Source organism: Hypomesus transpacificus, chromosome 9, assembly GCF_021917145.1.
Source record: "Hypomesus transpacificus isolate Combined female chromosome 9, fHypTra1, whole genome shotgun sequence".
Lineage (NCBI taxonomy): Eukaryota > Metazoa > Chordata > Actinopteri > Osmeriformes > Osmeridae > Hypomesus > Hypomesus transpacificus.
In genome coordinates, this window is record NC_061068.1 from 315,496 (window position 1) to 341,948 (window position 26,453).

The 26,453-nt window shown below is 50.4% G+C and overlaps 1 protein-coding gene across 1 annotated transcript in view; it reads right to left on the reverse strand.

Annotated features, from left to right (window-relative positions):
* The window catches only part of srgap3 (SLIT-ROBO Rho GTPase activating protein 3), a 63,613-nt gene that overhangs the window by 34,700 nt on the left and 2,460 nt on the right, over positions 1-26,453 (reverse strand). Inside the window, exons 2-3 of the mRNA XM_047026496.1 lie at positions 10,129-10,324; positions 1,028-1,190 (exon numbers count right to left, since the gene is read on the reverse strand). Coding sequence (XP_046882452.1) covers positions 1,028-1,190; positions 10,129-10,324 — 359 coding nt within the window. The remainder of the gene's footprint in view (positions 1-1,027; positions 1,191-10,128; positions 10,325-26,453) is intronic.

Below are 26,453 nucleotides of genomic sequence, written 5' to 3' on the forward strand. Positions count from 1 at the left end.
ACCAAGGCTGCTTGATTCCCAAGGCCTGCTGGAGGTGGGAGGTGGTGTTTGTCGTCTCTGCTAACACACGTTGCGTGCGTTTCCCTCATTCACATTTTTGCTGACAGACGCACACACACAGACACACACGTCTGGGGGCTGGCTGAGTGCTGGGTGGACCTGCAGGAAGGCGTGCCAGGTGAGAACAGGAGGCCGGTGTTTGGGTTAGACCTCAGACATCTCTGCTATGTCCTGACACAGTGCCAGACACTACCGACACCAGCAGGAGACGGGGGCCGGGGGGTAGAGGGCTGGGGGTAAGGAGGGGTAGAGGGCTGGGGGTTAGGAGGGGTAGAGGGCTGGGGGTAAGGAGGGGTAGAGGGCTGGGGGTTAGGAGGGGTAGAGGGCTGGGGGTAAGGAGGGGTAGAGGGCTGGGGGTTAGGAGGGGTAGAGGGCTGGGGGTAAGGAGGGGTAGAGGGCTGGGGGTTAGGAGGGGTAAAGGGCTGGGGGTAAGGAGGGGTAGAGGGCTGGGGGTTAGGAGGGGTAGAGGGCTGGGGATAAGGAGGGGTAGAGGGCTGGGGGTTAGGAGGGGTAGAGGGCTGGGGGTTAGGAGGGGTAGAGGGCTGGGGGTTAGGAGAGGTAGAGGGCTGGGGGTAAGGAGGGGTAGAGGGTGTCTCTGCCCTGCGACTCAGACGTGCCTGGAGGCTCTGCTCCCACTGCTGGGTGGTGCGCCAAGCTGTGCTTCTCATTCACAACATGTCTGACTGGATTCCTGAGGCGTTTTTCACACTGCCCCCCTCCCCCCCAGCGAGCAATTGACTGGCTGACCAACACTCTGACCTCGCCGAGGAGCGATGAAAGACAAAACTGCATCTTTCAATCTTCCTCCCTCAGACCACATGCAGAACAGAGATAAAAGAACTGGTCTACGGAGAAGGACAAACAGAAGGAAGGATGACAGAGAAGCAGATGAGACAGATTGGGGAGGAGGGGAGGGTGGGTGGGTTCGAGGAGGGGAAGGTGGGGGGTTGACGGATGACAGACTGACCTTCTTGAAGAGGCGGATGACGTCCTCGCTGATCTGCGCCAGGCGCACGATGACGTTGTTGGTGTAGATGTCATTGAGGGTGGCGTGGTCGCGGCTCTCTCGCCTGGTCTGGTTCAGGACTAGGTACCAGCAGTTCACAGACGACAACAGATGCTGGTCTTTTCTAGAAAAACGATGAGAGAGAGACGGGTGGAAGAGGTCAGGATGATTCACCGCGATTCGTTTGTACAGGGGGACGAGGTCAGGATGATTCACCGCGATTCGTTCGTACAGGGGGACGAGGTCAGGATGATTCACCGCGATTCGTTTGTTCCCGTTTCGTCTTCCGCACGCGTGTATTTCATGAGCGTTACACGCTTCTACCTGAGGAACATCCTGGGTTCTGTTGCTGCCCTCCTCTCCAGTTCTTCCTCTCTATCCTTCTCTCTCCCTCCCTTCCTGCCTCTACACCCATCTGTCTTCTCCCTCTCAATCAGTTCATCCAACCAGCCAACCAATCGCACATCCATCCATCAAACCATTCCTTCAATCCTTCCCTGTAGTGGCACTGGGCCAGCACAGCCACCATTCATTTCCCCTCCCTAAGCTGCAGTCTGACAGGGCATCGATTGCTTAATTCCTTAACGCTGGTAACCATAATGACCCTTAGAGTCATGGAGTCTGAATGCCTAATCAGCTTCCACCAGATCTCCCCACCTTCATCCACACACACACACACACACACAAACACAGACACAAACCCCTGTACATTACACACACATATACACAAGCATGCAATCACCCACATCCCCCTGTACATTACACACACACATATACACACACACACACACACACACACAGAGCCCCCTGTACATGACACACACACACACAGCCCCCTGTACATGACACACACACACACACAGCCCCCTGTACATGACACACACACACACACAGCCCCCTGTACATGACACACACACACACACACACAGCCCCCTGTACATGACACACACACACACAGCCCCCTGTACATGACACACACACACACACAGCCCCCTGTACATTACACACACACACACATGCACACATGCACACCCTTTATTGGAAGCACACTTCGCCCAACCCTCCACCCGTCAGAAGCTTGACATGAATCGCTCAACAAACTCAGGGAACAGGGAGGAGAGCAGAGAGGGGAAGAGGATGATACCCAGATCAGGTTTCCCTGAGCCAAATGCACAACACAATTACTGCAGAGGGTTAGGGTGAGTGCCAACATCAAAGGCCTCCCTTCAGACCACTACGCTAATGCTAATCAGCTCTAATGAAGCGGATATCTGGCTGCACCAGAGCTGCGTTCCCGTTATTCCCCCTCTTAGCTTAACCCCAGCTAACACATCCGTCTATGACAGCCTGACGTTGTTGTGCCACAGCAGGATCTACAGCATAGCTAGTACATGCAGTGCAGTAGTGCAGCATAGCTAGTACATGCAGTGCAGTAGTGCAGCATAGCTAATACATGCAGTGCAGTAGTGCAGCATAGCTAATACATGCAGTGCAGTAGTGCAGCATAGCTAGTACATGCAGTGCAGTAGTGCAGCATAGCTAATACATGCAGTGCAGTAGTGCAGCATAGCTAGTACATGCAGTGCAGTAGTGCAGCATAGCTAGTACATGCAGTGCAGTAGTGCAGCATAGCTAGTACATGCAGTGCAGTAGTGCAGCATAGCTAGTATTCAGATGGATTCAAAGCACAATAGGCTTTCAGTTAATGGCAATAATTGGATCTTGGATCTCATCGTTTGAAAGGTGGTCAAGCTAATCACACAGAATGATAAGGCGACTGACCATTTCTGGTTAGCTAGTTAGCAAGGTCACACCTCTGCATGCTTTTTCTCTGTTGGGCAGCGACAGTCAGCAGGTCTGATATCTAGTTCAGCTGAATATGTCCAGCCTCCTGAGAATAACGAGAATTGAGACAAACGATCGACTTTTGGAATTGAGGGAAACGTGTACGAAATTTGACAGAAAATAACCACAAATCCCTCTTATTGGAAGGGGCGGCAGACCAGTCTGACAAGCAAGAGGTCACTGGTAATAATAGAATGATTAAATTCAAACCTCTGTTGCTATGGTAAAGCGATTAACTGTCACAAAGTAAATCGAGGAAGTGAGCGCTCTGGGTGTTCTCACAATAGAACAGCCAATCGTGGGACAATGTTCTCTCTCTTTCTATCTCCCTCTTTTTCTCTCTTTCTTCTCCCTCTTTCTTTCCCTCCCTCTCTCTCTTTCTATTATGTCTTATTCACAATCCTCTCTTTTTTCCCCTCCATCCCTCCCTCCTTCTCACCCTCTCTCTCTCTCCATCCCTCATTCGCACTACTCTCTCACTCTCCCTCCCTGGTCACAGTTCCCTTCATGTGGCCTATTTCCTGTGTGGCTGCAGCTCTTGCACTCGCTCAGTAACAGTCCTGCTTCAGTTCCCTATCTGGCTGGGGGCGTGGCCTGACTCCTCTCTGTATAATTGGTGTTTGTGGATAAGGAGAGCCCAGGGAGAGGGCACCTCTCTCCTAATCCCTCAGAGTGGCCTGAGATGTGTAATCACTTCCTTAAGCCCGACTAGAGAACTTTCTCTCCCGCTTCCCTCCACTTCCTCGTTCTGGCCCTTTTGTTATGCCATCTTTCTTTCATCCTTTCTCTCTCTTTCTCATCCTTCCCTCCCCTTCTCCAAGCCTCCCTGTCCAAACAGGATCCTAACTCTCCTTCTGAACACTTCACAGAAACACTCTGAGGCAAGCTTCTCATAGTCCTCTAATCCCAGATCAAATATTAATTTGATGAATTAATATTAATCACTTTTCTCTCAGTGTACTCAAATGTAGTCATCTGTTTTGAGTGACAAGGGCTCTGGGCTATTTGCGTGACAGACCGCTGCAGAGAAGGACATCAATAACTTTCTGACGGGGCAGCGTTCACAGACGCAGCGCTACGCTAACTCAGATCCAAAATCATAACTTTTTCAGACATTATTAGCTTTAGCAGTTACTGTAGCATGTAGATTTTAGCTGCAAACCGCAAGTCACGCTACTGTGACACTCGAGGCGGTTTCATCGCTGACTCAGCAAGAAACTGCAGGTGGAAACAAAACAGTGATGGGGAGGTGAAGCCCTGAAACACACACAAGAAACACACACAAGAAACAAACACAAGCACCTGACAATGTTCCCAGGATTTCTATTCTCTGGACAGAATATAAGATCTGATAAGGTCATATCTGGGATCAACTGAGGTCATATCTGATCAACTGATTGGGATTAACATAAGCACATAGGAAATCCCATTTCTTCCTCAAATGTTTGTGGCAAAGTGACTCTGCTCAGCATGATATAAAGAAGTGCCAAACGAATCCTATTGTACTGCTTAGTAATGGATGAGGATCTAACTATGTCTAGCAGTAGCCTACAAGTGAAGTGCTATTATGCAGTCTGAATACTAGCTGCTGGTAGACCTCCTCCAACCTTCTCCTGAGGAAGGAGAGTAAGAACACAGGCCTGGGAGACCTCCTCCAACCTCCTGAGGAAGGAGAGGAAGGACACAGGCGCTCCTTTCCCCAGCTGTTGTCCTCATTTCACAGGAATTGGGAGCAGAAGGTGGGTAATTAGGCCTGTGTGTGTGTGTGTATGTGCGTGTGTGTGCAAACATAGCTGGGTCACATCTCTGGGAGCGGAAGTCTTTTCACACAGTGCTGAACGTAGCCCACGGCAAGAAACGGCCAGGCACCAGACCAGTCTTTGCCGGCTCCCTTTCTCCTCAGCACACAGCCCCCATCCTGGGCAGGGGAAACCAGGAGCCTAGCCTGGCTCTCAGGCTCTCAGTCAACAACACTATGGGGCATGGTTCCCAGGCAGCGATCAAGCATTTTCTAGGACAACCAGAACATTTTTGCTGACAGGCCCTTTGGTTTAGAGCAAGGCTTCCAGCGACTCTATAAGCCCTCCCTGACTCCTTCCTTCCTGCCCTGCCTCCCCTGCCTCCCCTGCCTCCCCTGGCCTCCTGTGGGTGGGTGCCAGTCTGATGACAGCCTGAGGGGGATCTGGTGAGTATCAGGAAAGTCCGTTTCCCCCGTGGCCCCTCCCCCTCCTCCCATCATTATGGAGACAGGTGTCAATAACACGTAGAGGACTGGCGGAGCAATGGTGTCCAAGCTGTGAGTGTGTGTGTGTGTGTGTGTGAGAGTGTGTGTGTGTGTGTGTGTTTGAGAGTGTGTGTGTGTGTGTGTGTGTGTGAGACTGTGTGCGTGTTTGAGAGTGTGTGTGTGTGTGTGCATTCGGGAGGGCAGACGGCAACTCATAACATCCTACAGCATCTGCCTCCGAGTCTTTCACCCCTCTACTAATAAAAGAAAGAAAGTGTACACATCGAGAGATGGAGAGTGAAAGACAGAGAGATATGGAGAGAAAGAGAGAGCATGAAAAATGTGTATTTTCAAATCGACAGCCGCCTTACTGTAATCCCTTTCATTCAAGGCCTGAAGGGGAGACGGCCAAGCCTCTTCGTAACTCCGCCCCCTGCTTCGTAACTCCGCCCCCTGCTTCGTAACTCCGCCCCCTGAACAGCTGTCAGGAGCCGCCACGACGCTGCCAGGTAGAAACCCAAGGTCTTCACCTAATCACAGGAACCATTCGTCTTACCTAGAACATTCCACAGGTAGCCAAACCCAGACCCTGCAAAACACCTCTAATCCCTCTCTACAACTGCCTGTGCTCATCAGCTGGAAGAGAGAGGGGACCTCCAACTCAGAAGCGATATCGAGAGATGTGAAGAGGAGGAGAACGGGGCCCGCGATGCTCCGCCAGCCTCCACCGTTAGAAAGATGTCTGCCTTCGCTGCCAACCAGAGACACTGTTTCGATACGCTGCAGTGCTGAACGCAGTTTCTGTGGCCCTTTTTATCGGCTGGGGTGGGGTTGGGGGGTTGGGGGGGAGGGGGTTATAGAGGCAGTGCCAGCATTTGATAGAGTGCAGCTGCATTGAGATTTAGCCTGGGCCTGATGATAGTGAGGAAACACATACAGACACACATCCACACTAAGACACACATCCACACAGACACACATCCACACATCCACACAGACACATACCACACAGACACACAGACACACAGACACACATCCACACTAAGACACACATCCACACAAAGACACACATCCACACAGACACACAGACACACAGACACACATCCACACAGACACACAGACACACAGACACACATCCACACAGACACACAGACACACAGACACACAGACACACAGACACACAGACACACAGACACACAGACACACATCCACACAGACACACAGACACACAGACACACAGACACACAGACACACATCCACACAGACACACAGACACACAGACACACAGACACACAGACACACACCACACAGACACACAGACACACAGACACACAGACACACATCCACACATCCACACAGACACACAGACACACATCCACACAGACACACAGACACACAGACACACAGACACACGGACACACAGACACACATCCACACAGACACACAGACACACAGACACACATCCACACAGACACACAGACACACAGACACACATCCACACATCCACACACCACACAGACACACAGACACACATCCACACATCCACACATCCACACATCCACACATCCACACAGACACACATCCACACAGACACCCAGACACACAGACACACAGACACACATCCACACAGACACACAGACACACGGACACACAGACACACATCCACACAGACACACAGACACACAGACACACATCCACACAGACACACAGACACACATCCACACACAGACATCTACCACTCGTGTGTAAACAGAAAAACACAGATTCCAAATGCAGACGCGGATGGTGTGTTTATCCAGAGCAGCCTCCCGTTCTCACAGGGACTGGGGAGCTCTGGGGACGAGCAGGTCCGATTCTGGTGGCATCAAGCAGGGCAGTCTCTTCTCCTGCCTACCCTCTGACCACCAGAGCGCAGTCAGGGTGTGGTGACTGCAGCTACAGCTTTATCTCCACACACACACACACACACACACACACACCCAGTCACCCCCCCACACACACCCAGTCACCCCCACCCACTCACCCCCACACAACTCCACGCACACACCCAGTCACCCCCACCCCCACACACCCCCTCACCCCTACACAACCCCACACACACACCCAGTCACCCCCACACACACACACCCCCTCACCCCTACACAACCCCACACACACACACCCAGTCACCCCCACTCACCCCAACATACACTCTCTGCACCAATCCACCAGACCCATACATAACACATGCTGTGGGCTTAGCTTTCCACTGGGACTCAGTGAGAAGCTCTCATATTCAGAAGCTAATAAATAATTAGTGGAGCATCACTGGAACGTGGCCATGAATATCGCTTCACTTATCAGCTCTTCAGATGAACTGGGCTGAAGTTTAATAGGGACACTCAGCAGATTGAGGGGAAAAACAGTGATTCAAATATCCCTCTTATGACATGAGGCTATACGCTATGATTTGCAGTGTTAATATAGATATTTATTTCTGGTTTCTGGTGAAGTTTTTATGGCTTTACGTCCCAATTAGCCAGCTGAGATCATAGGAACCAATGGAGCAGCCAAATAGCCTCCAGTTCTGCAGGAGACAGAAAACCTGCAGTATGGAACAGATCTGCTCCTATTCTAGCACAACCATGTTGCAGTTCCTGTCACACTGGATGTTGCAGATAGATGGCTCTTTAATTGCCCATTTCCATCAACACACACAGGCGCGTGCACACACACAATCGTACACAAAGACGTGAACTCACATGAGCACATATACACAGACACAAACAGAATTGGACATTAATGCAAGCTTCATCTTATCTGTCCCAGACAGGTTATGTTTCTTCTCAATACATTTATGCATTTTCTCTCAATACTGCATGAGCTGCTTTATAACGGCTTGGATGCTTCTGATTACGTGTAATCCCCTGTACACACACACACACACACACACACACACACACACACACACACACACACACACACACACACACACACACACACAGACACACACACACACACACACACACACACACACACAGACGGCGTGCGTCAGAATTTAACGGTGTGAGATAAGAATCCCTATTTAATGATAAATCCCAAACAGCCTGTTTAATCAATACCACATTTTTAAAATCAAATCCAACTTTATTTGTACAGCCCTTTATACAGACCTAGCAAGACGAGCGGACACGTGGGGGGTGAAGGTCAGATAGGGGTGAAGGTCAGATCGGGGTGAAGGTCAGATCGGGGTGAACGGTGGGATCGGGGTGAAGGTCAGATCGCAGATGGAAAATAAGAGACTTAGAAATGTGCTGTGAGGAGGCCCTTAGAGGCTCACTGGATGAGGCCCTTAGAGGCTCACTGGATGAGGCCCTTAGAGGCTCACTGGATGAGGCCCTTAGAGGCTCACTGGATGAAGCCAGGCCCTTACGCAGTGGCATAGGTTACATTTCCTGTGTATCTCAAACTGTCTCTGATGTGTGTGTGTGAGCGTGTGTGTGTGCAAGCGTATGTGTGTGTGTGTGTGTATGTAAGACACCTGATTGACAGAAGGGAACTGGAGCGTGAGGACAGCTCCTGAATAGTGATGTCACAAAGACGATGTGTGGGATGGGATCCTACGTCCTCTTCTCCCCCCTCCTCCCTCGACCCACCCCCCCTCCTACACCCCCCCCACACCCCCCCCCTCCACCCACCCACCCTCCTCCCTCCATCCACACACCCCCTCTCCTCCACCCACCCACCCCCTCTCCTCCACCCGCCCACCTCCTCCCCCCAAACTCAATTAATCTAATGAGAGCCTGTAAATCTGCATGCTGTGTCAGTGCAGCTCTTGCAGACTGACTGTACCCAGCAGAGCCAGAGGCTGCAACTGGCACTGAGCCTAGAACGGCTAACCTCTGTCACAAAGCTAGCAAGGCTAACCTCCGTCACTAAGCTAGCTAGCTAACCTCCGTCACAAAGCTAGTTAGCTAATAAAGTTGTATTTGTTCAGTGCGGGTCAAGCCAACAGCTAGTAGGGCAGGGGCCCAGGTAGAAGGTTGGTTCCTGGTGGGGGGGGGGCTGGTGACCCGCCATCTTTCACAGCTCTGTTTTGGTTTCCCACAGTGCAGCGCTGGCAGCTAGGACACGGTCACAGCCAGGTTGCTAAGCAGCGAGGGGAGCCGTGCTGTGCCTGACCTATCCCAGCAGCCTTTGCACACAAAGAGTATGTACACAAACTGTACCTTATACACACACACACACACACACACACTAAACTCTCCACACAAACACAAAGACACACACTCTCTCTTTCTCCACTGAATTCCTCACAGCGGTAATGAGGAGATGATTCCAGGGTTGGCATCTAATAACACAGTGTATATTTCTCAGAAGGTTGCTCTTTGCCGCAGAGTTCCGCACTACATGCAGCCCCAGCTTTGTGATTAGCCAGAGAGCTGAGTCTAGCTAGGCTGGCTAGCTGTATATCTATCACTGGCAGCTTTCCCTGACAAGAGAATCGCCCATTGATCTAAAGGGAATACTGGTTCATTAGCATGCAGAGATGGATACTCAGCTTGGGATGGGGCAACTGGTAGAGGGCTGTATTGGTAGAGGGCTGTATTGTTAGAGGGTTGTGTTGTAGGGGTGTTGGTGGAGGACTGTGTTGGTATAGGGCTGTGTTGGTATAGGGCTGTGTTGGTATAGGGCTGTGTTGGTAGACAGAGAGAATATGCTAGGGACTGTGATTTACAGCAGGGGTGAGTGCTGGACAGATTGAGGATAGAGTGAGGCAAAGGGTGGAGCAGCATGAGAACTGGGAAAAATAATGACTTGGCGAGCATGTATACGTCTGTGTGTGTGTTTGTCTGCAACAATAACAACACACACATGCAGGAGCTGGTCTTATTGTCTCATTCCCACACTTAATCTCACTGTCTTACACACACACACACACACACACACACACAAACCTACACGCCCATAAAGTCTGACAGGGTGTGTGCGTGGAGGAGGGAGGGGAACTCACTTGAACTGGTGGTGTTCCCTGGAGCTGCGGATCTTGGAGGAGAAACGCTCGGCCAACTTCTCCAGGCCGCGGGAGTACTCCAGCTGGATCTCTGCCTTGCGGCGGAAGAACTCCTGCAGATCCTGCAGCAGCTGGATGCGAGAATCGGACTGCTGCTCCAGACACTTGAACTGCTCCACCAGCTGGTTACGGATCTCTGTCGGAGCAAAACAACAACCACAAACGGTTGTTTACACCTCAGGAGGGAGGGGGGGTGGAGGAGGGGTGGGGGGTTGTTTACACTTCTGTCTTGGGTACTGTCAGAACGAGCCTGTGGTGTTGACGCGAGTCAGTGATGGAGTTGTAATGTTTCCGAGGGTTTAAAAACATTGATGCCCAACAAGATATCTGTGTTCTCCTTTGACAAGTGAATATTTTACTCCTCGTGATGCTATATGTTATAACTGTGAAGATTCCTTAAGCAAGAGGCATCAAACCACAGTTGTGGGGGAGTTTGGAAAAACAACATTTACTTTATATCTCTCGACCGTGAGTATTTAGAAGTAATCTGGTAGATAATAAACCCAAACCACTTCTTCCTAAGAGGAGAAACTCCCGCCCTGAGTTTAGAGGAACCGTGTGAGAGCAAGCTACAGGAATGTCTACCGCCAGCCACCGTCCTGTCATCAACGCTACGCTAACCAGCGTAGCTCCGAACCCCTCAGTTAGGGTCCAAATGCGCCACCGAAGTACGTCAGCTCAGCGCTCAGGGAACTTGACCCATTCTGCAGCACCTCACCGTCAGAGGATTCCCACGGTACCTGAAACCAGAATCTGCTTTGTAGTGTTGTCACCAAGTCTCCACGGCCCTCACCGAGGGACAAAGACTGGCCTATTTCACCTGACACAATTGGAGACTTCCTTTTGAGATCGACATAAAGGGGAAGTATCTGACACCAAAAAGGGCACAGAGGCAGCAGGGTGGCCGAGTCCGATAGAAAAGGAAAGCCCCGACTTAATATGCATCCTGTACCGAACACATTACATCTAACTTTTTTGGGATATCAAAGGAGCATTCATTCCCACATCAAACAAAAACGTTCCTTCGTTTTGTTCTCTGCCGGGTTCCTGTCTGTGGCCGGGGTGGACAAATAGCAGCGCTAACAGACACACAGATAGCAGCTCTAACAGACACACAGATAGCAGCTCTAACAGACACACAGATAGCAGCGCTAACAGACACACAGATAGCAGCGCTAACAGACACACAGATAGCGGCGCTAACAGAAACACAGGACAACAGCTGAAGGTTAGTCAAGCCGACAGCCTTCCCGAGCTTCCTGCTTTGAGAAGCCAGCTCGTCGTGTGACAGGAAGTGGACTTCTTTCCCACTCTGTTGCTGGCCTGGGATCGCTGTTCCTGAAGACGACCGGCTGAGATCCGCCGAGGCTGTTCAGCAGTTTGGAGGGGTCGAAGGTCAACGGTAAAAAGCAGCTTTGACGACCCGACACCGGCTCCTCCTTGAGTTGCTTGGTTACAGGACGCAGCACGTGTCCCGTTGCCGAGGGTGACAATCCACAGGCAGACGGGCCATTTACGACGTGGCAACATAGCTCGCCTGCTCATGCTGTTGACTGTGTCGCTTGGCGAGCCAAGCCCTGCCAGGGATACATCCAGGCCCTGCCCGACACCCAGGATCTGGAGCCCCTCTCTCTCCCAGTGATGTTGTTCTGCCTGGCCCTGGCCTCCAGCACTACGCTACAATCTGTGGTTAACCACACTGTCCTGGCCCTACCCTTTACCCAGGGGCCTCCCTCTCTCTCTCCCTTTACCCAGGGGCCTCCCTCTCTCTCTCCCTTTACCCAGGGGCCTCCCTCTCTCTCTCCCTTTACCCAGGGGCCTCCCTCTCTCTCTCCCTTTACCCAGGGGCCTCCCTCTCTCTCTCCCTTTACCCAGGGGCCTCCCTCTCTCTCTCCCTTTCTACCTCTTTCATTCTCCCTCCTCTCATTCTAACCTCTCTTCCTCATTTTCTCTCCCTCTCCTTTTCCCTACTCCTCCTTCCATCTTTCACCCTGCATCTCCTCCCTTCCTCTCTCTCTGTCTCTCACCCTCCCTTCTCCCTCTCCCCCTTTCTCCTTCTCCATTTCTTCTCCCTCCAGCCAGGCTTATGTGCCTAAGCCCAAGACAGCCTACAAGGCAGCTAGAAGGTTCTCGTATAACGAGGACCAGCCGCGAAGATGCCTCCGCTGCAGCAACATTCCGCTTCTCCGCTTTCAGCGAAGCCTGAACGTCGCCACACTTAAGACGTCTCTCCTCCCTTCCTTTCTCTCTCCTGACCCGTTCTCCCTCGTCGTGTGTGTCGTTCGCCCTCTGAACGTATCTGGTGGCGGAGGAGAAGAGCCGAAACTAACACTGGTTTCCATGAATGGCAAGTAAGACCGCTTTTTAAAAAGTCTTGTTTGAAAAAGGGTAAAACAAGAAGCGGGGGTTGGTGCAGCTGCAGATCTGACAGACTGGGTCTGAGGAGGAAAATATGTCACGCACGCCAGAAGTGTGTCTCTCCTCTCCTCTTAGGAACCATGGCAGAGTTCTTCCCCCAGTGTTCCAGGTTCCTTCACGGGGAGAACGCAGAACCCTCGCTGTGGCTCATCTGGTGAGCCCCCCTCCCCTCAGCGGGGGTGACTTTAACCCCCAAGGACTCAGACGAAGTCCCGACAGGATCGACTCGAGCTCGCTAAAAACAAGCTAGCTGCAGCAATGTCACAAAGCTCAGAAAACAGCAGAAACATTCAAAACCGACCTTTTAAGAAAATCGAATGAGAAACGTAGGAGAATGTAAAAACATTAATGGGTTTTGCGGGATTAAAAATTGAATTTCATGACATCAAGAGACCTCTATGTTGCGAAGCAGGGCCGGTTCTTGGAGGGCGCAGTAATCAAGGCTCTAAGCTCATTATTTCACAGTGAGCTTCCCACTGAAAAAAAGCGCATTAGCATCAAACTGCAATCTGGGGTCGTTTGTTTTGGGAGTTTGTCTGGATAAACACAAGCTGCTCCTAGTAAAAGGGGAGGGGTACAGAGGGGTAATCTGACTGTCAAAAATAAACAGGAGCTTTGGTAATTAGAAATAAGCCATGAGCACAACCTTCAATCGAAGGGTACAATTTGCTTCCCTTTAATTCTTCGTTTGATTAGGCAGTCCAGCAATTACACCCAGCATGGCTTCTCTGCTAAACGTTTCAGTTTGGGGATCTGACTGCAGACTGTCCACTCACCGAGGACGGCCACCGAAGAGAGATGAGAGGCAGGGACAGGGGGGGGACAAGGGGGGGGACAGGGGGGGGGCAGGGGGGGGACAGGGCGGGGACGGGGGTAAGTGAGGTTGGGGAGAGGGGAGGGACAGGGCGGGGACAGGGGGGGGACAGGGGGGAAGTGAGGTTGGGGAGAGGGGAGGCGAAGCAGAGCGGTGGTGTGCCTCGCCTCGCGGGCCGGTTCCTCGCCCCGCTGGGACCACATCAGGCTGATGGTGAGGCCCCTTCAGACGGCCAAACAGCTGGGCCCTGGCTCTCATTACACAGGGGTGTGGGACATGCCCCACCCACTCTTTGAAAATGATAAATCCCTCCGTCCGTCCTCCCCCCCACACACACACGCCCACAATCCCCCCCCCCAAACACTTTTGATTAAGTCAAGTATATTTAACGTCCGCATCCTCAGTTAGGAGAAAAAGCGGTCCCCCCCACTTTTGAAAACAAACCGACGACCTTGCTAACAGACTGGAGGGTCTGGGAGGTATCAGAATCACTTAGTTTGCTGCCCTGCATCAAGAGAAAACCTCCAAGCTTTTTAGCAAGTCAGATCAATAGTGAATGATTGCTCCGATCCAGTTACTACTGCACTTAAAAAGAAATGCTGTCTGATTCTGGAAAACTAAACCGATGAGGCAGCAGTTCTGTGGCTTTCAGAGAAGCGACCGGATTCACTGGCGTCTTTCACTGCGCATTTAAACATGCAGACAGATGGGCCTTTGTCAACCTGCATCAGTCCGCTGTGCGTCCTTCCAAGTCTTTTCTCTGTTGATAAAACCTGCCAGTATCTGTGTGGGTAGAACTGGCACCACCGTGACTACTGTATGTTTCAGTCTGTACTGTCTGTGTGTGTGTATGTGTGTGTGTGTGTGTGTGTGTGTATGTGTGTGTGTGTGTGTGTATGTATGCGTGTGTGTGTGTGTGTGTATGTATGTGTGTGTGTGTGTGTGTGTGTGCAGTATTGAGACATGTAAAATGTCAAAGGAGGCTCTTTGCTTTATCTCGTTAAACAACTGTGCTGAACACGTCTCCATCTGCAAACAACCCTGTCCAACACCGCCCCTCACCACACACACACACACACACACCCGCCCCTCACCACACACACACACACACACACACACCCGCCCCTCACCACGCACACACACCCGCCCCTCACCACACACACACACACACACCCGCCCCTCACCACACACACACCCGCCCCTCACCACACACACACACCCGCCCCTCACCACACACCCACACCCGTCCCTCACCACACACACACACCCGCCCCTCACCACACACACACACCCGCCCCTCACCACACACACACACACCCGTCCCTAGCAGCTCGTGTGACACTCGTTATCTGCGCTGATCTACAGCTGAGCTCATTAACCCGTAACCCTGGGAGACCGGCAGGACTAGATAAGGAGGCAGGCCTGAAGCTCTGACCTCGACACAATACATCATCATTATCACCTCCTGTGTGTGTGTGTGTAGTGTGTGTGAAGCTGGACTGTGTGTGTGTGTGTGTGTATGAGCACCCCACCCGGCCCGACCCGGCCACCACGTCCTCCCCATGGCTGTGCTGGACAGGGCTGGTGTCTCTCCCTGGTCTAACAGCTTAGAGTCAGCAAGCGTGACTCCTCACCAGTTACGCTAACAAAAAGCTCTCCGTTCGCTGGCGCGAGTGGCCTGCATACATACTTGAGGAGGGAGTTTACTGACCGGTTCCACTGGTCTGGGGTCTCTGGCTAGTGACAGGCCTGGTGAGGTGAAAGCTGCTGATCCACAGGGCGGATCCTCCCAGAACAATACCAGGAAGTGGGACATCCCTGACCTTTGACCTGTCTGCATGGAAGGAAACCAGCCCGCCTGGCCAGCTGAGGGCTTCAGGGGGGTGTGCTGAGCATGACTGCCTGCAAGTGGACTAGCCTGACAAGGACCACTCTGTATGTGTGTGCGTGTGTGTTGTGTGTGTGTAGAGCTATGTGTGTGTGTGTGTATAGCTAGTGTGTGGCTCCCAGAGGTCATAAATCTTCGTCAATCTGAGATGTTTTCATCTTCCTCTGTGGTTTCCCTAAAGCCAAGAAGAAAATGCTCAACAGCAGCTGTGTAAAAGACATCTAGCTTCAATAACCTGCTGCTCTCTTTTCAATAACACAAGTGTTAGGAAGGTAAACAATCGTTACTTTTAAAGCCTAAGTCTGTATAACCTGGTATGTACACCATGGATGAAGAAAATGCACCTTACTTTTGTTCCTCAAGGTAGCCCCTCCCCCACCTGCCGTCCCCTCCCCCCCTGCTCCGCCCTGCCTCCCTCCCCCCCCCCCCCCCCCCCCCTCCCCCCCTGCCCCGCCTTGCCACCCCCCGCTCCTCAGCAGTGGTTCAGGATGCTGACCCACTGACGCAGCATATTCACAGGCAGGCAGCCATTTTGGATGGTTGCATAATGACTCCTTCGGGCAATTAAATGGAAAGAGAACTGATTAACCTCCCACAGCTCCGTTAATGTCTGTTCATGAGAGGGGACCTGAGACTGGGAACCTCCTGGGAGGAGGGGGGAGGAGGGGGGGGGGGGAAAGAGAGGGAGGGATGGAGGTGAGGAGTGGGATAAACAAGCAGAACTTAGAAGAGAGAAGTCAGTGAAGGAGGAAAGATGGCATTTGAGAGAAAGGAGGTGGGTGAAGGAGAGAGAGACTGAGTTAGAAACAGATATGAAGAATGAGAGAGAAAAGACAGAGAGAAAGAGGAGATTAGAGGGAGAAGGAGAGAGTTAGAGGATATTGGTCTCATTGGTACACAGGCTAGTAACACACTCTGGTGAAGATCTAAGTGTGTATATGTGTATGTGTGTGTTTTTACTGCAGAGTATCCTCAGGGCAGTTGGCCTAGAAGAAAGGCAGTGCAAGGCTGTGTGTGTGTGTGTGTGTGCACGCATGCAGTGTTGCGCAATGGAGAAACCCGTTAAAGCCCAATGGCCAAAGCCATTGTTTCACACATGCACGCTCGCACACACACACACACACACAAACACACACACACACACACACACACACACACACACACGGGCAGCCAATCTGCTGACACAGAACAGTAAACAGGGTTCATTTCACCTCAAGGCTGTTCTGTCTGGATATTATCAGTTTAATGACTGAACTGAAGTGTATCGTTTGTGTGTGAAACTGTGAATGTGTCACATTTGCAGAGCTTTGGATCATTTCCAATATGAACCCAATGTCAACCCAGTTGGTATTGCATGATACCTGATGTAAGGCATGCAAAATGTCACAGACATTCCAGTATATGACTGAAAGAGAGCACTTGTACACGTGTGTGTGTAGGTGTGGGTACTGTGTGTGTGTGTTTATGTGCAGGGTAATCCAGGAGGTTCATGGGTTTCTGGAACATCTGGGAGCGCCACATGAAAAACAAACAGACTCACGGAATAAGCTTCCTTGGCAACAATGACCCAGGCTTGCTATTGCTGTGGGTATACTCACACACACACACGCACACACACACACACACACAGACACAGAGCAGATAAAGGGGCTTCTCTGAACCAAATACAGCCACCTAATCCTCCTCCAGTCTGCTCCGCCTGGGCTCCATACAGCCCAGGTCTCTCACAGCTCAGGTCTCTCACAGCTCAGGTCTCTCACAGCTCAGGTCTCTCACAGCTCAGGTCTCTCACAGCTCAGGTCTCTCACAGCTCAGGTCTCTCACAGCTCAGGTCTCTCACAGCTCTCCTCCTCAGCTCTCCTCCTCAGCTCTCCTCCTCAGCTCTCCTCCTCAGCTCTCCTCCTCAGCTCTCCTCCTCAGCTCTCCTCCTCAGCTCTCCTCCTCAGCTCTCCTCCTCAGCTCTCCTCCTCAGCTCTCCTCCTCAGCTCTCCTCCTCAGCTCTCCTCCTCAGCTCTCCTCCTCAGCTCTCCTCCTCAGCTCTCCTCCTCAGCTCTCCTCCTCAGGTCTCCTCCTCAGCTCTCCTCCTCAGCTCTCCTCCTCAGCTCTCCTCCTCAGCTCTCCTCCTCAGCTCTCCTCCTCAGCTCTCCTCCTCAGCTCTCCTCCTCAGCTCTCCTCCTCAGCTCTCCTCCTCAGCTCTCCTCCTCAGCTCTCCTCCCTCAGTCAGAGCAGGACAAATGCTGCTGCTGACACACTGACACTGAGGCAATCATGCCAGCCTGCCAGCCTGCCTGCCCTGCCTCTTTCTCTCTCTCTGTCTCTCTTTCTGTGTCTCTCTCCTTGTCTCTCTGCCTCTCTCTCTGCTTTTCTCTCTGCCTCTCTCTCTGCCTCTCTCTCTGCCTCTCTCTCTGCCTCTCTCTCTGCCTCTCTCTCTGTGCAGAGAGTGCAGCAGCCTGGCCCAGACCCAGTCTGTCTCCCGTGTTGCAGGTGGAGCCAGAGTGCAGCAGCCTGGCCCAGACCCAGTCTGGCTCCACCTGATAAGAGAGCAGCAGCAGATCAATGACTCGCCTCTACTGGACCCTGGTGCCTCCTTAGCCTGTCTGTCTGTCTGCCCGTCTGTCTGCCCGTCTGTCTGCCCGCCTGTCTGCCCGTCTGTGTGCCCGTCTGTGTGCCCGTCTGTCTGCCCGTCTGTCTGCCCGTCTGTCTGCCCGCCTGTCTAACCGCCTGTCTGCCCGTCTGTCTGCCCGCCTGTCTGTCTGTCCCTCTGCCTACCTGTCTGTCTACGTGCCTATTTCTCTTCTGCTAGTCTGCCTGTGTGTCTACCTGTCTGGCTCTCTGCCTACCTGTCATCCTGCCTGTCTGTCTGAAGGACTCTCCCCAGGTACAATAAGCATTCCGTGTATCAGATCTTCCTTCCTGCTGACACAGTCCTGGTGCGTGTTGACGGCAGCAGTGATTTGCGGTGGAAAAATATAGACGATTTCTTTCAGATGAATAAGGATATAAAAACAGAATAAGACCTGGCAGTGTGAATGTCAGCTGAACAGCAATTCAGACACACATGCCCTCATCAAAGATAGAGAGGGAAAAGAGAGGGAAGAGAGAGGGGGAGACAGAGAGAGAGACAGAGAGAGACAGAAAGAGAGAGAGAGAGAGAGAGAGAGAGAGAGAGAGAGAGAGAGAGAGAGAGGGGGGGGGGGGGAGGGGGGGGAGAGAGGGATAAAGAGGGGGAGCGAGAGGGGGAGACAGAGAGAGAGACAGAGAGAGAGACAGAGAGAGAGACAGAGAGAGAGGGGGGGAGAGGGGGGGAGAGAGGGAAGAAAGAGGGGGAGAGAGAGAGAAGAGGAAAAGGAGAAAAAAGAAGAAAGAAATCATGTTTAGACATGCTTCCTCTCATCCCTCCTCTGCATCGATTTCTGTCTCTCGCCCCGGTATCACCATCTAGGGTGTCATGGGGTTATCGAGTCCTTCAGGGAGCCAAGCCCCCCGCCCCTACAACAGCAGACACGCCCTCCTACAATGGAGCTGTCAGTCATGACCGTTTCCATGGCATCGGCTGCCCAGAACCACGGAGGAATGGGGGGGGGGAGCCTGCATGGTGTCTCCATGGCAACGTGGGCGTGCACCAGGCAAGTCCATTGGGAGCGTCTGATTGGTGAAGAGGTGAGGGGGAAGAGGAGATGGCGATAGGCTGGGAAGTGGAGTGAGAGAGATTCCACATGCAGGTTGGTCGGTGGTAAGGAGACGTGAATCCTGTTCTCTTTTTGTGTATCTGGGAGTGGGTTACACAGGAAACACAAGATGTTCTGTACAATCAAGCCAGATCTGGTTAGTGAGCTCACAGGCGTATTGTTGCCTTTAGAGCCTTAGCAACAGCTGTGAAGTCTACACACATTTTCATACCCTTGAGGAAAATAATCCTACATTGCTCTATAAGAGAAGCTCATTTAACGCCCTGCATTTACATATGAGTAAATCTACTAAAAATAAAACTGTCACAGCAGATAACTAAAGGCCTTCATCTGAATAGGAACCTGCCTGGAGTCATTCCCCTGGATGAAGACATGCAGAGCGTCTGATCACGCTAACGAGCTTAGCCGTGACATTTGTCAATGTTCCAACATTGATTCAGTCAGAGGGTCTCACAGACAGCTAACACTCCTGGGACAAGCATCCACAGGGGCCAAGGTCACCTGGTGCTGAACAGTCAACTGAGAGAGGGGGAGAGGGAGAGGGAGGGGGGGGAGAGGGAGAGAGAGGGGGGAGAGGGAGGTATGGAGAGAAAGGGAGAGAGAAAGAGGGAGAGAGACAGAGAGAGACCAAAGGAGGGAAGGAGAGAGAGAAAACCAGAGAGAGGGGGGAGAGGGAGGTAAGGAGAGACAGGGAGAGAAAGAGAGGAACCAAAGGAGGGAAGGAGAGAGAGACAAACAGACACACTGGGCCATAAAGAGAGATGAAGAAAGACAGGGAAAGACAGAAAAAAGGAGAGTGAAAGGAGAAGCAACAATGAAGGAAGAGTCTTGATGCTCTCCTGCAGACATGACTGGGGAAAGCTGCTCAGTCAAGCCCTCCGACCTCAGCGAGCACAAAGACGCAATTCACTTTCAATTCCCCCTCCCTCCTTCTCCCTCCAGAAATGATCTCCCTGACTCTTTCAAACAAAGCCGGCTGCATCCGTCCATCACCCGTTGTGAGTCATAGTGCAGAGTAATGTACGGTAAATTGATGTCTCATGGCATGTGAAAGGACAGGAGAAAATCCATCTTCGTCGAATACGTGATGTGAGACACCTATGCTGATGGTTAGCCAGCACTTTCCACCTGAGGTTGTCCGTTTCAGGGTCTGCCATTAGCCTACTTTCCGATGTGTCAATGCTGTACTAGGCTACGTTAAATGGCCCTTACAACTTACAACGTTACTCGGGTATAATTGCTAGCAGAGTACTGGCTTATTAAATAATGAGCACCTGCGTTTGATTCAGTTTGGTCTCCATCTAGCAAGGTTACTTAATGACTGCTGTGATGCCAATAGCTGTCAAAGCTAATTGGGGAGGATCATAAATTATTTCAAAGTCTGCTGTGGGACGTGAGCTTTATTTGATGTGTTATAAATGATCTAAACAGCTATGTCCAACGGTAATACAGACTTTATTAAAGACTCCAAATGGACTATTTTGACCTTACACATTTTCCCCCGGCAACTCATCAACTGGGGCCGCCGCTGTTGGGAGTTGACATCGGCCGTTGGGTTCTGTGTCTCAGTTTCGTAATGGTTTCTGAAGCTTTTTGTCTCCTTTAGAATGCGTCGAGTGCATAAAACTGACTACACGCTGTGTGAGCTGTGAGCTCAGGAGCTAAATCGCGGTAAATAGAAGAGAAAACAGAAGAAAATTCCATTCAAACGGGGCCAGCGTGTTTTCGCGTTAATATGGGCTTGTTTCTTTCACAAAAGGACCTCTGCAGTCCATGCGAAAGAGTGAGAACAAACCCACAATTTATCACAAACAGCTGAAATTTCTGAAGCCTGGCTGACACCAGTGGAACGATGATATTCCTAACAATGGAACTGAATGTAAAGGCTAAAACACTGGACCCGAGAATAAGGAAGGGTCTGTTTGACAGTCCGATAGAGAGAGACGACTGATTCTAATGCTGTTGATGATGGTGGATCCGGTGGTTGCTTGATGAAAATGACAGGTTACTCCTGCTCTGCTGTGCGAATACATTATTAGCTTTCTCTCGGTGCCAATTCTGTGTCTGCTTTCCTCTTTCTCTCTCTCTGAATCTCTCTCTCCCTGTATCTCTCTATTTTCCTGTATCTCTCTCTCTCCCTGTATCTCTCTCTCTCCCTGTATCTCTCTCCCTGTATCTCTCTCCCTGTATCTCTCTCTCTCCCTTTATCTCTCCCTCCCTGTGTCTCTCCCTGTATCTCTCTCCCTGTATCTCTCTCCCTGTATCTCTCTCCCTGTATCTCTCTCCCTGTATCTCTCTCCCTGTATCTCTCCCTGTATCTCTCCCAATATCTCTCCCTGTGTCTCTCTTCCTGTATCTCTCCCTGTATCTCTCTCCCTCTCTTTGTAAAGAGCACTGCAAGCCTTGTAGCCCGAGTGTCCCATCAGAGGCTGTGTACCGTTAAGGCCTCATCTTCTTGTCAGATGCTTGTCTGACATGGCCGGTCTTCCCACATTGATCTCCCCCTCGTCAGAGCAAGGCTGGCAGCAAGCCTGGAGCAAGAACACAGGGAGACACTCCCAAACATTGTATAATTCAAATGGCATGTTGTAACTGTTAAGTAGAGAATCAATAGAATAATATTCAAGCCTTGAGTTAATACAGACACTGTCTGGGAACACACGCCAAGGTAATTTGCTGAGTTGAGAGCCAACAACAATTACCAAAGACAAAACATTCTGGAAACAATTATTTTGTGTTAGAAGTTGAATTATTAGTTGGACAATAATAAAGCTTAATGGTCTACTCAAGCCAAGACAGTGACAGAAAGGACAAATAACAAAAACAGGATTTTCTTTGATCGTTTTTGAAAATCCGTAAATATTCAAAATGCATTGAACTTACGTATCCGTAAGATCTTTAAGATGTGTATATTAAGGTTACACAAAAAAAACAAAGGTTCCTTTGTGATTTGCTTTCGTTTTACTGTAATCTTTCTGGTTCACCTTGAGAAGTTCAAGACAAGATTGGTTTCGTATTCATCTCAGACTGTCAGAAGCCTTCTTCCAAAATAGACTTGGCAGAGACTGTTCAGGAAAAGCATATTGAATTGGGTTAAGCTTTAAACTGAACTTTCCTTCCTTTTGGACATATTTTGATTCTTAACTACAAAACTCATCAAAACTCTCTTCTGCTTAGAAGTTCAGCTTTTCACAATGTCATCAAAACTCTCTGTCATACACTTTCCCTATCCCTAACATCCCTATCCACACCTCTGGCTTGATAAAATAAGTAACCACCACAGAAAAATGTACTAATTATTATAAGTTATTGAACTTGAGATGCCAGTGGATTATTAAAAACTGCAACCTTCTAAGGAGGGTTACCAAACATGGGTGATTCTGGGTAACAGAACTGCAGTGAAGTGGGACATACATGGCAGAAGTATAAGAGTGCATATAAGAGTGCAATTTAGCTAAATATTTAGTTTGGTCTTTTCCTTTCATTACTTCTTATAGCACCAAACCTTTATTTTGTTTTTTTTATCGTGCCTAAGCCTTTTGCACAGTGCCGTACGCAAGCAGTGAATTAAACCACGTTCTGGGGTTTTATTAAGCCTGCAGAGCTGGTTGAGTTTGTTTGCTTTTGGTCTGGCAGAGACCTGTCTGCAGAGACCAGTCTGAAGACACCAGCCTGCAGAGACCAGTCTGCAGAGACCAGTCTGCAGAGACCAGTCTGAAGACACCAGCCTGCAGAGACCAGTCTGAAGAGACCAGCCTGCAGAGAGCAGCCTGCAGAGACCAGTCTGAATAGACCAGCCTGCAGAGACCAGTCTGCAGAGACCAGTCTGCAGAGACCAGCCTGAAGAGACCAGTCTGCAGAGACCAGTCTGAAGAGACCAGCCTGCAGAGACCAGTCTGCAGAGACCGGCCTGCAGAGACCAGCCTGAAGAGACCAGCCTGCAGAGACCAGCCTGCAGAGACCAGTCTGCAGAGACCAGTCTGAAGAGACCAGTCTGCAGAGACCAGTCTGCAGAGACCAGTCTGAAGAGACCAGTCTGAAGAGACCAGCCTGCAGAGACCAGCCTGCAGAGACCAGTCTGCAGAGACCAGCCTGCAGAGATTAGTCTGCAGAGACCAGCCTGCAGAGAGCAGCCATTCACCAGAGCCGGCAGCAGAAGCGAGAACTCAGAGGTGTAAAAACCCTCACAGCAATCTCACACTATGCTTCCCTCACAACAGACACATTTCCTTCCACACTTGTGTCTGTGTACGTGTTTGTACAAAGTGGCACAAACACCTGTCCTTGAAGAGAGGAAATCCTATGAACAGTATTGTTAGGCAGAAAACTAAGCTTAATCTTCTGTTGTGAATGAGAAATGTTTTTTCTAGACTGACTCAAGTCATGATTGTACGTATTCAGCAGCTAAATCTCTTTATAAAACCCTGGCAAGTGAGAGACATCAAGACAAATAAAGATCAAACTCTTTTCAAATACTTTGACAAAACCACAAAAGTGTGTCTTTAACAAATGCCTCAAGCCTTATTTGAAACCGGACAGCCAACCGGACAGCCAACCGGACAGCCAACCGGACAGCCAACCGGACAGCCAACCGGACAGCCAACCGGACAGCCAACCGGACAGCCAACCCTCTCCCCAGGAAGTTCCTCATGAAGTCACGGCTGCACAGCTGAGTGGTTTCGAAGAGATTAGGAAGCGAGGGGGAAACCAGGACATGAGGCAGTGTTAGGCTGGACATGAGGCAGTGTTAGGCTGGACATGAGGCAGTGTTAGGCTGGACATGAGGCAGTGTTAGGCTGGACGTGAGGCAGTGTTAGGCTGGACATGAGGCAGTGTTAGGCTGGACATGAGGCAGTGTTAGGCTGGACATGAGGCAGTGTTAGGCTTTATCAGACCAATCTAGTGGAGGACTCCAGGACCAAGTTTCACTATGACCTGGAAATGGATGAACAAGGAGCTGGGATTAGATATGCATGCATCCAGTGTGGAGGGGTGTGTGTGTGTGTGTGTGTGTGGATGTTTGTGAGTGTCTGTGCTCTCTAAATCGCTAAAAGATTCAATTGTGTTATCTTTAATGTGATGTAATTAGTATCCACAGCTTCAGAACTGAATTTATCCCTTTAAATCCTAAATGAAAAATAGTTTGGCCTTCTCTGCTGCAGTTTAGATCCACAGGTTTCTAATGGGATTTGGAAACTAACACACTGCTGGCCACTTCAGAACAGTCCTGCAGTAAAACATCCTTGCATGGGTGTGTTTTGAAGTATCAATCATAGTCATATTTCTACAAGGAGTCAGTTCCAGGGCCGTTTGCTTGAGTGCCTGAGGCCTGAAACTCTCCACAGGGACGAGCACATGTTGGGGGAACAGGACATCAACGCTTGTGGAGATGAAGTCAATGGACCCACCGGGCCCTGTGGATCCTTGATATTCCCTTTCCTATGTATCTGACTTCAACCTCAAACTGATCTGAGATCTGGCAGCGCCTTTAGCTTTGATACATTTGCAACACTAAACTGTCCCACTCTTATTGACGACTACTTCATGTGGACATTTGTCCTCTGCCCGTGGGTCTCCGTGTTTTGTTCTACCAACCATAACTACAGGGGGATCCCTCTTCAAACTGCTCCTCCCAAGATTTCTTCCAATCAAAACGTATTTGTATAGCCCTTTTTACAAGCAATGTCAAAGAGGGCTTCACATACGCCCATAGAACAGCCCCTCAGCCAACCTAAACCCTCTAAGGAAGACAAGGAAAATCTCCCAGAAAAACTCACTAGAGGAGAAAAAAATTGAAGAAACCTTGGGAGGAGCATTTAGTGAGAGATCCCCTCCTCCAGAGACGGTTGGTGAAAAAGAGGAGCAGAACAAAGGCTTAACATAGTCATACAGCAGGGAAGTGTCAATGGGTGTTGAAACACCAACATCCAGTGTTCATTTCTTCAATGTTTCTGTCCTATTAGAGAGTGAAGATGTGGACACTTCCACAGTTCTGTAGAGCAAAAGGTTGCCTGTGTGTGTGATGACTGAATGTTCTCGGAAACGGCGCTGACTGACAGGTGAACACCAGACCAGACTGGTCTTTGCTTTTCCTGAGAATATTCTGGTTGGTTTTATAATTAGTTCCCTTCCTCACCAACCCCAATCCTTTCCTCTACGGTTGTGATTGCTCTCATCCTCCCCCAAGTACTGGAGGCGGTGCAGGGTGGGGGGTGAGGGGGGACCCTCCATTCTGTATTCTCCCTCTGATTGGCTCTTCTAAGCCCTCTGCAGTCAAAGCAGCTGCCAATACTTGGGCCTGAGCCCAGACTCCCTGTCTGCATGAGCGCACAAGGGGAACACCAGGAGGCAGAGGTCCACTCTGTTACCAGGTTTTCCTTGGTCAACAGATTTTAACCTAACTTCTTCAGTGAGTCCTCCTCTGTGCAGAGTGCACAAGCGCTCCATTCAAATGTTAATCCAGAGCGTTGCCAGCTGAAGATCTTGAATGGAGGTGAACTCCATTACCCAGAGTCCCTCAAAAAAAACTCTGCTTGGCAACCGGCTTCCCATGCCCTCGGAGACCCATCCACTGCACAGATTCAAATTCACGGTGGCAGTTAAGACTGGTAAGCTTTACTGTCAAACTGACCAATTAAATGAATTTCCTTCCTGAGATCCTTTCTTCCTCTGCGTTTTCTTCCAGACATAGGACCTTTGGTTAAAATAATTTGAAATAATTTGTTGTTGGTTGACGAGGGCGCGATGATTAATCAAAAAAAAAATTCTGCTTTCTGCTATTGGCTCAGAATATTACCTCAATGTCAGGAGGGAAAATTACTATTGATGTCATTTCCTGATTACCGACTGGAACGACCATGACACTAATCATAAATACTCCTGCCACCTCTCCGCTTGCCCTCTTCTTCTCATCTACCTACGTAGGCCCCGAAAAAACACTAACTCACACCCTGACAGAAGCAATTTCCAAACTCCCATCCCATTATGTCCCCTTATGCAGGGAAGGCATAACGGCAGCCATTGTTGTTATTGAAGCGACTGATGAACAAAACCATCAGGCCATGAGAGTCAGAACCCTGTGGTGGAGGCTAAGAACACAGCTGAGAATGAGTGATGAGACTGGGTCTTCACAAATTAACATGTCTTTCCCTCTCTCTCTCTCTTCCTCTCCTCATACATTTCTATATCCCTTCTCCCTCTTCCTCTCCCTCCCTCGCTTTCTCTCTTCTGTCTATATCTTACTATCTCTTCTCTCTATCTTCATTCCTCCATGCTGTTTCTATCTATCTATTTCCATCCCCTTCACCACTCTCTCCATTCTTTCTCTCTCTCTGCCGCTCTCTCTCTCTCAACGCCTTGATTAACAGCACCAGGCTCTATGAAGCAGTAGCATGTCTCCAATGGCAGCCTCAGATCTCCTCAGATCTCCTCTGAATAATTCATTCAAAGACGACCT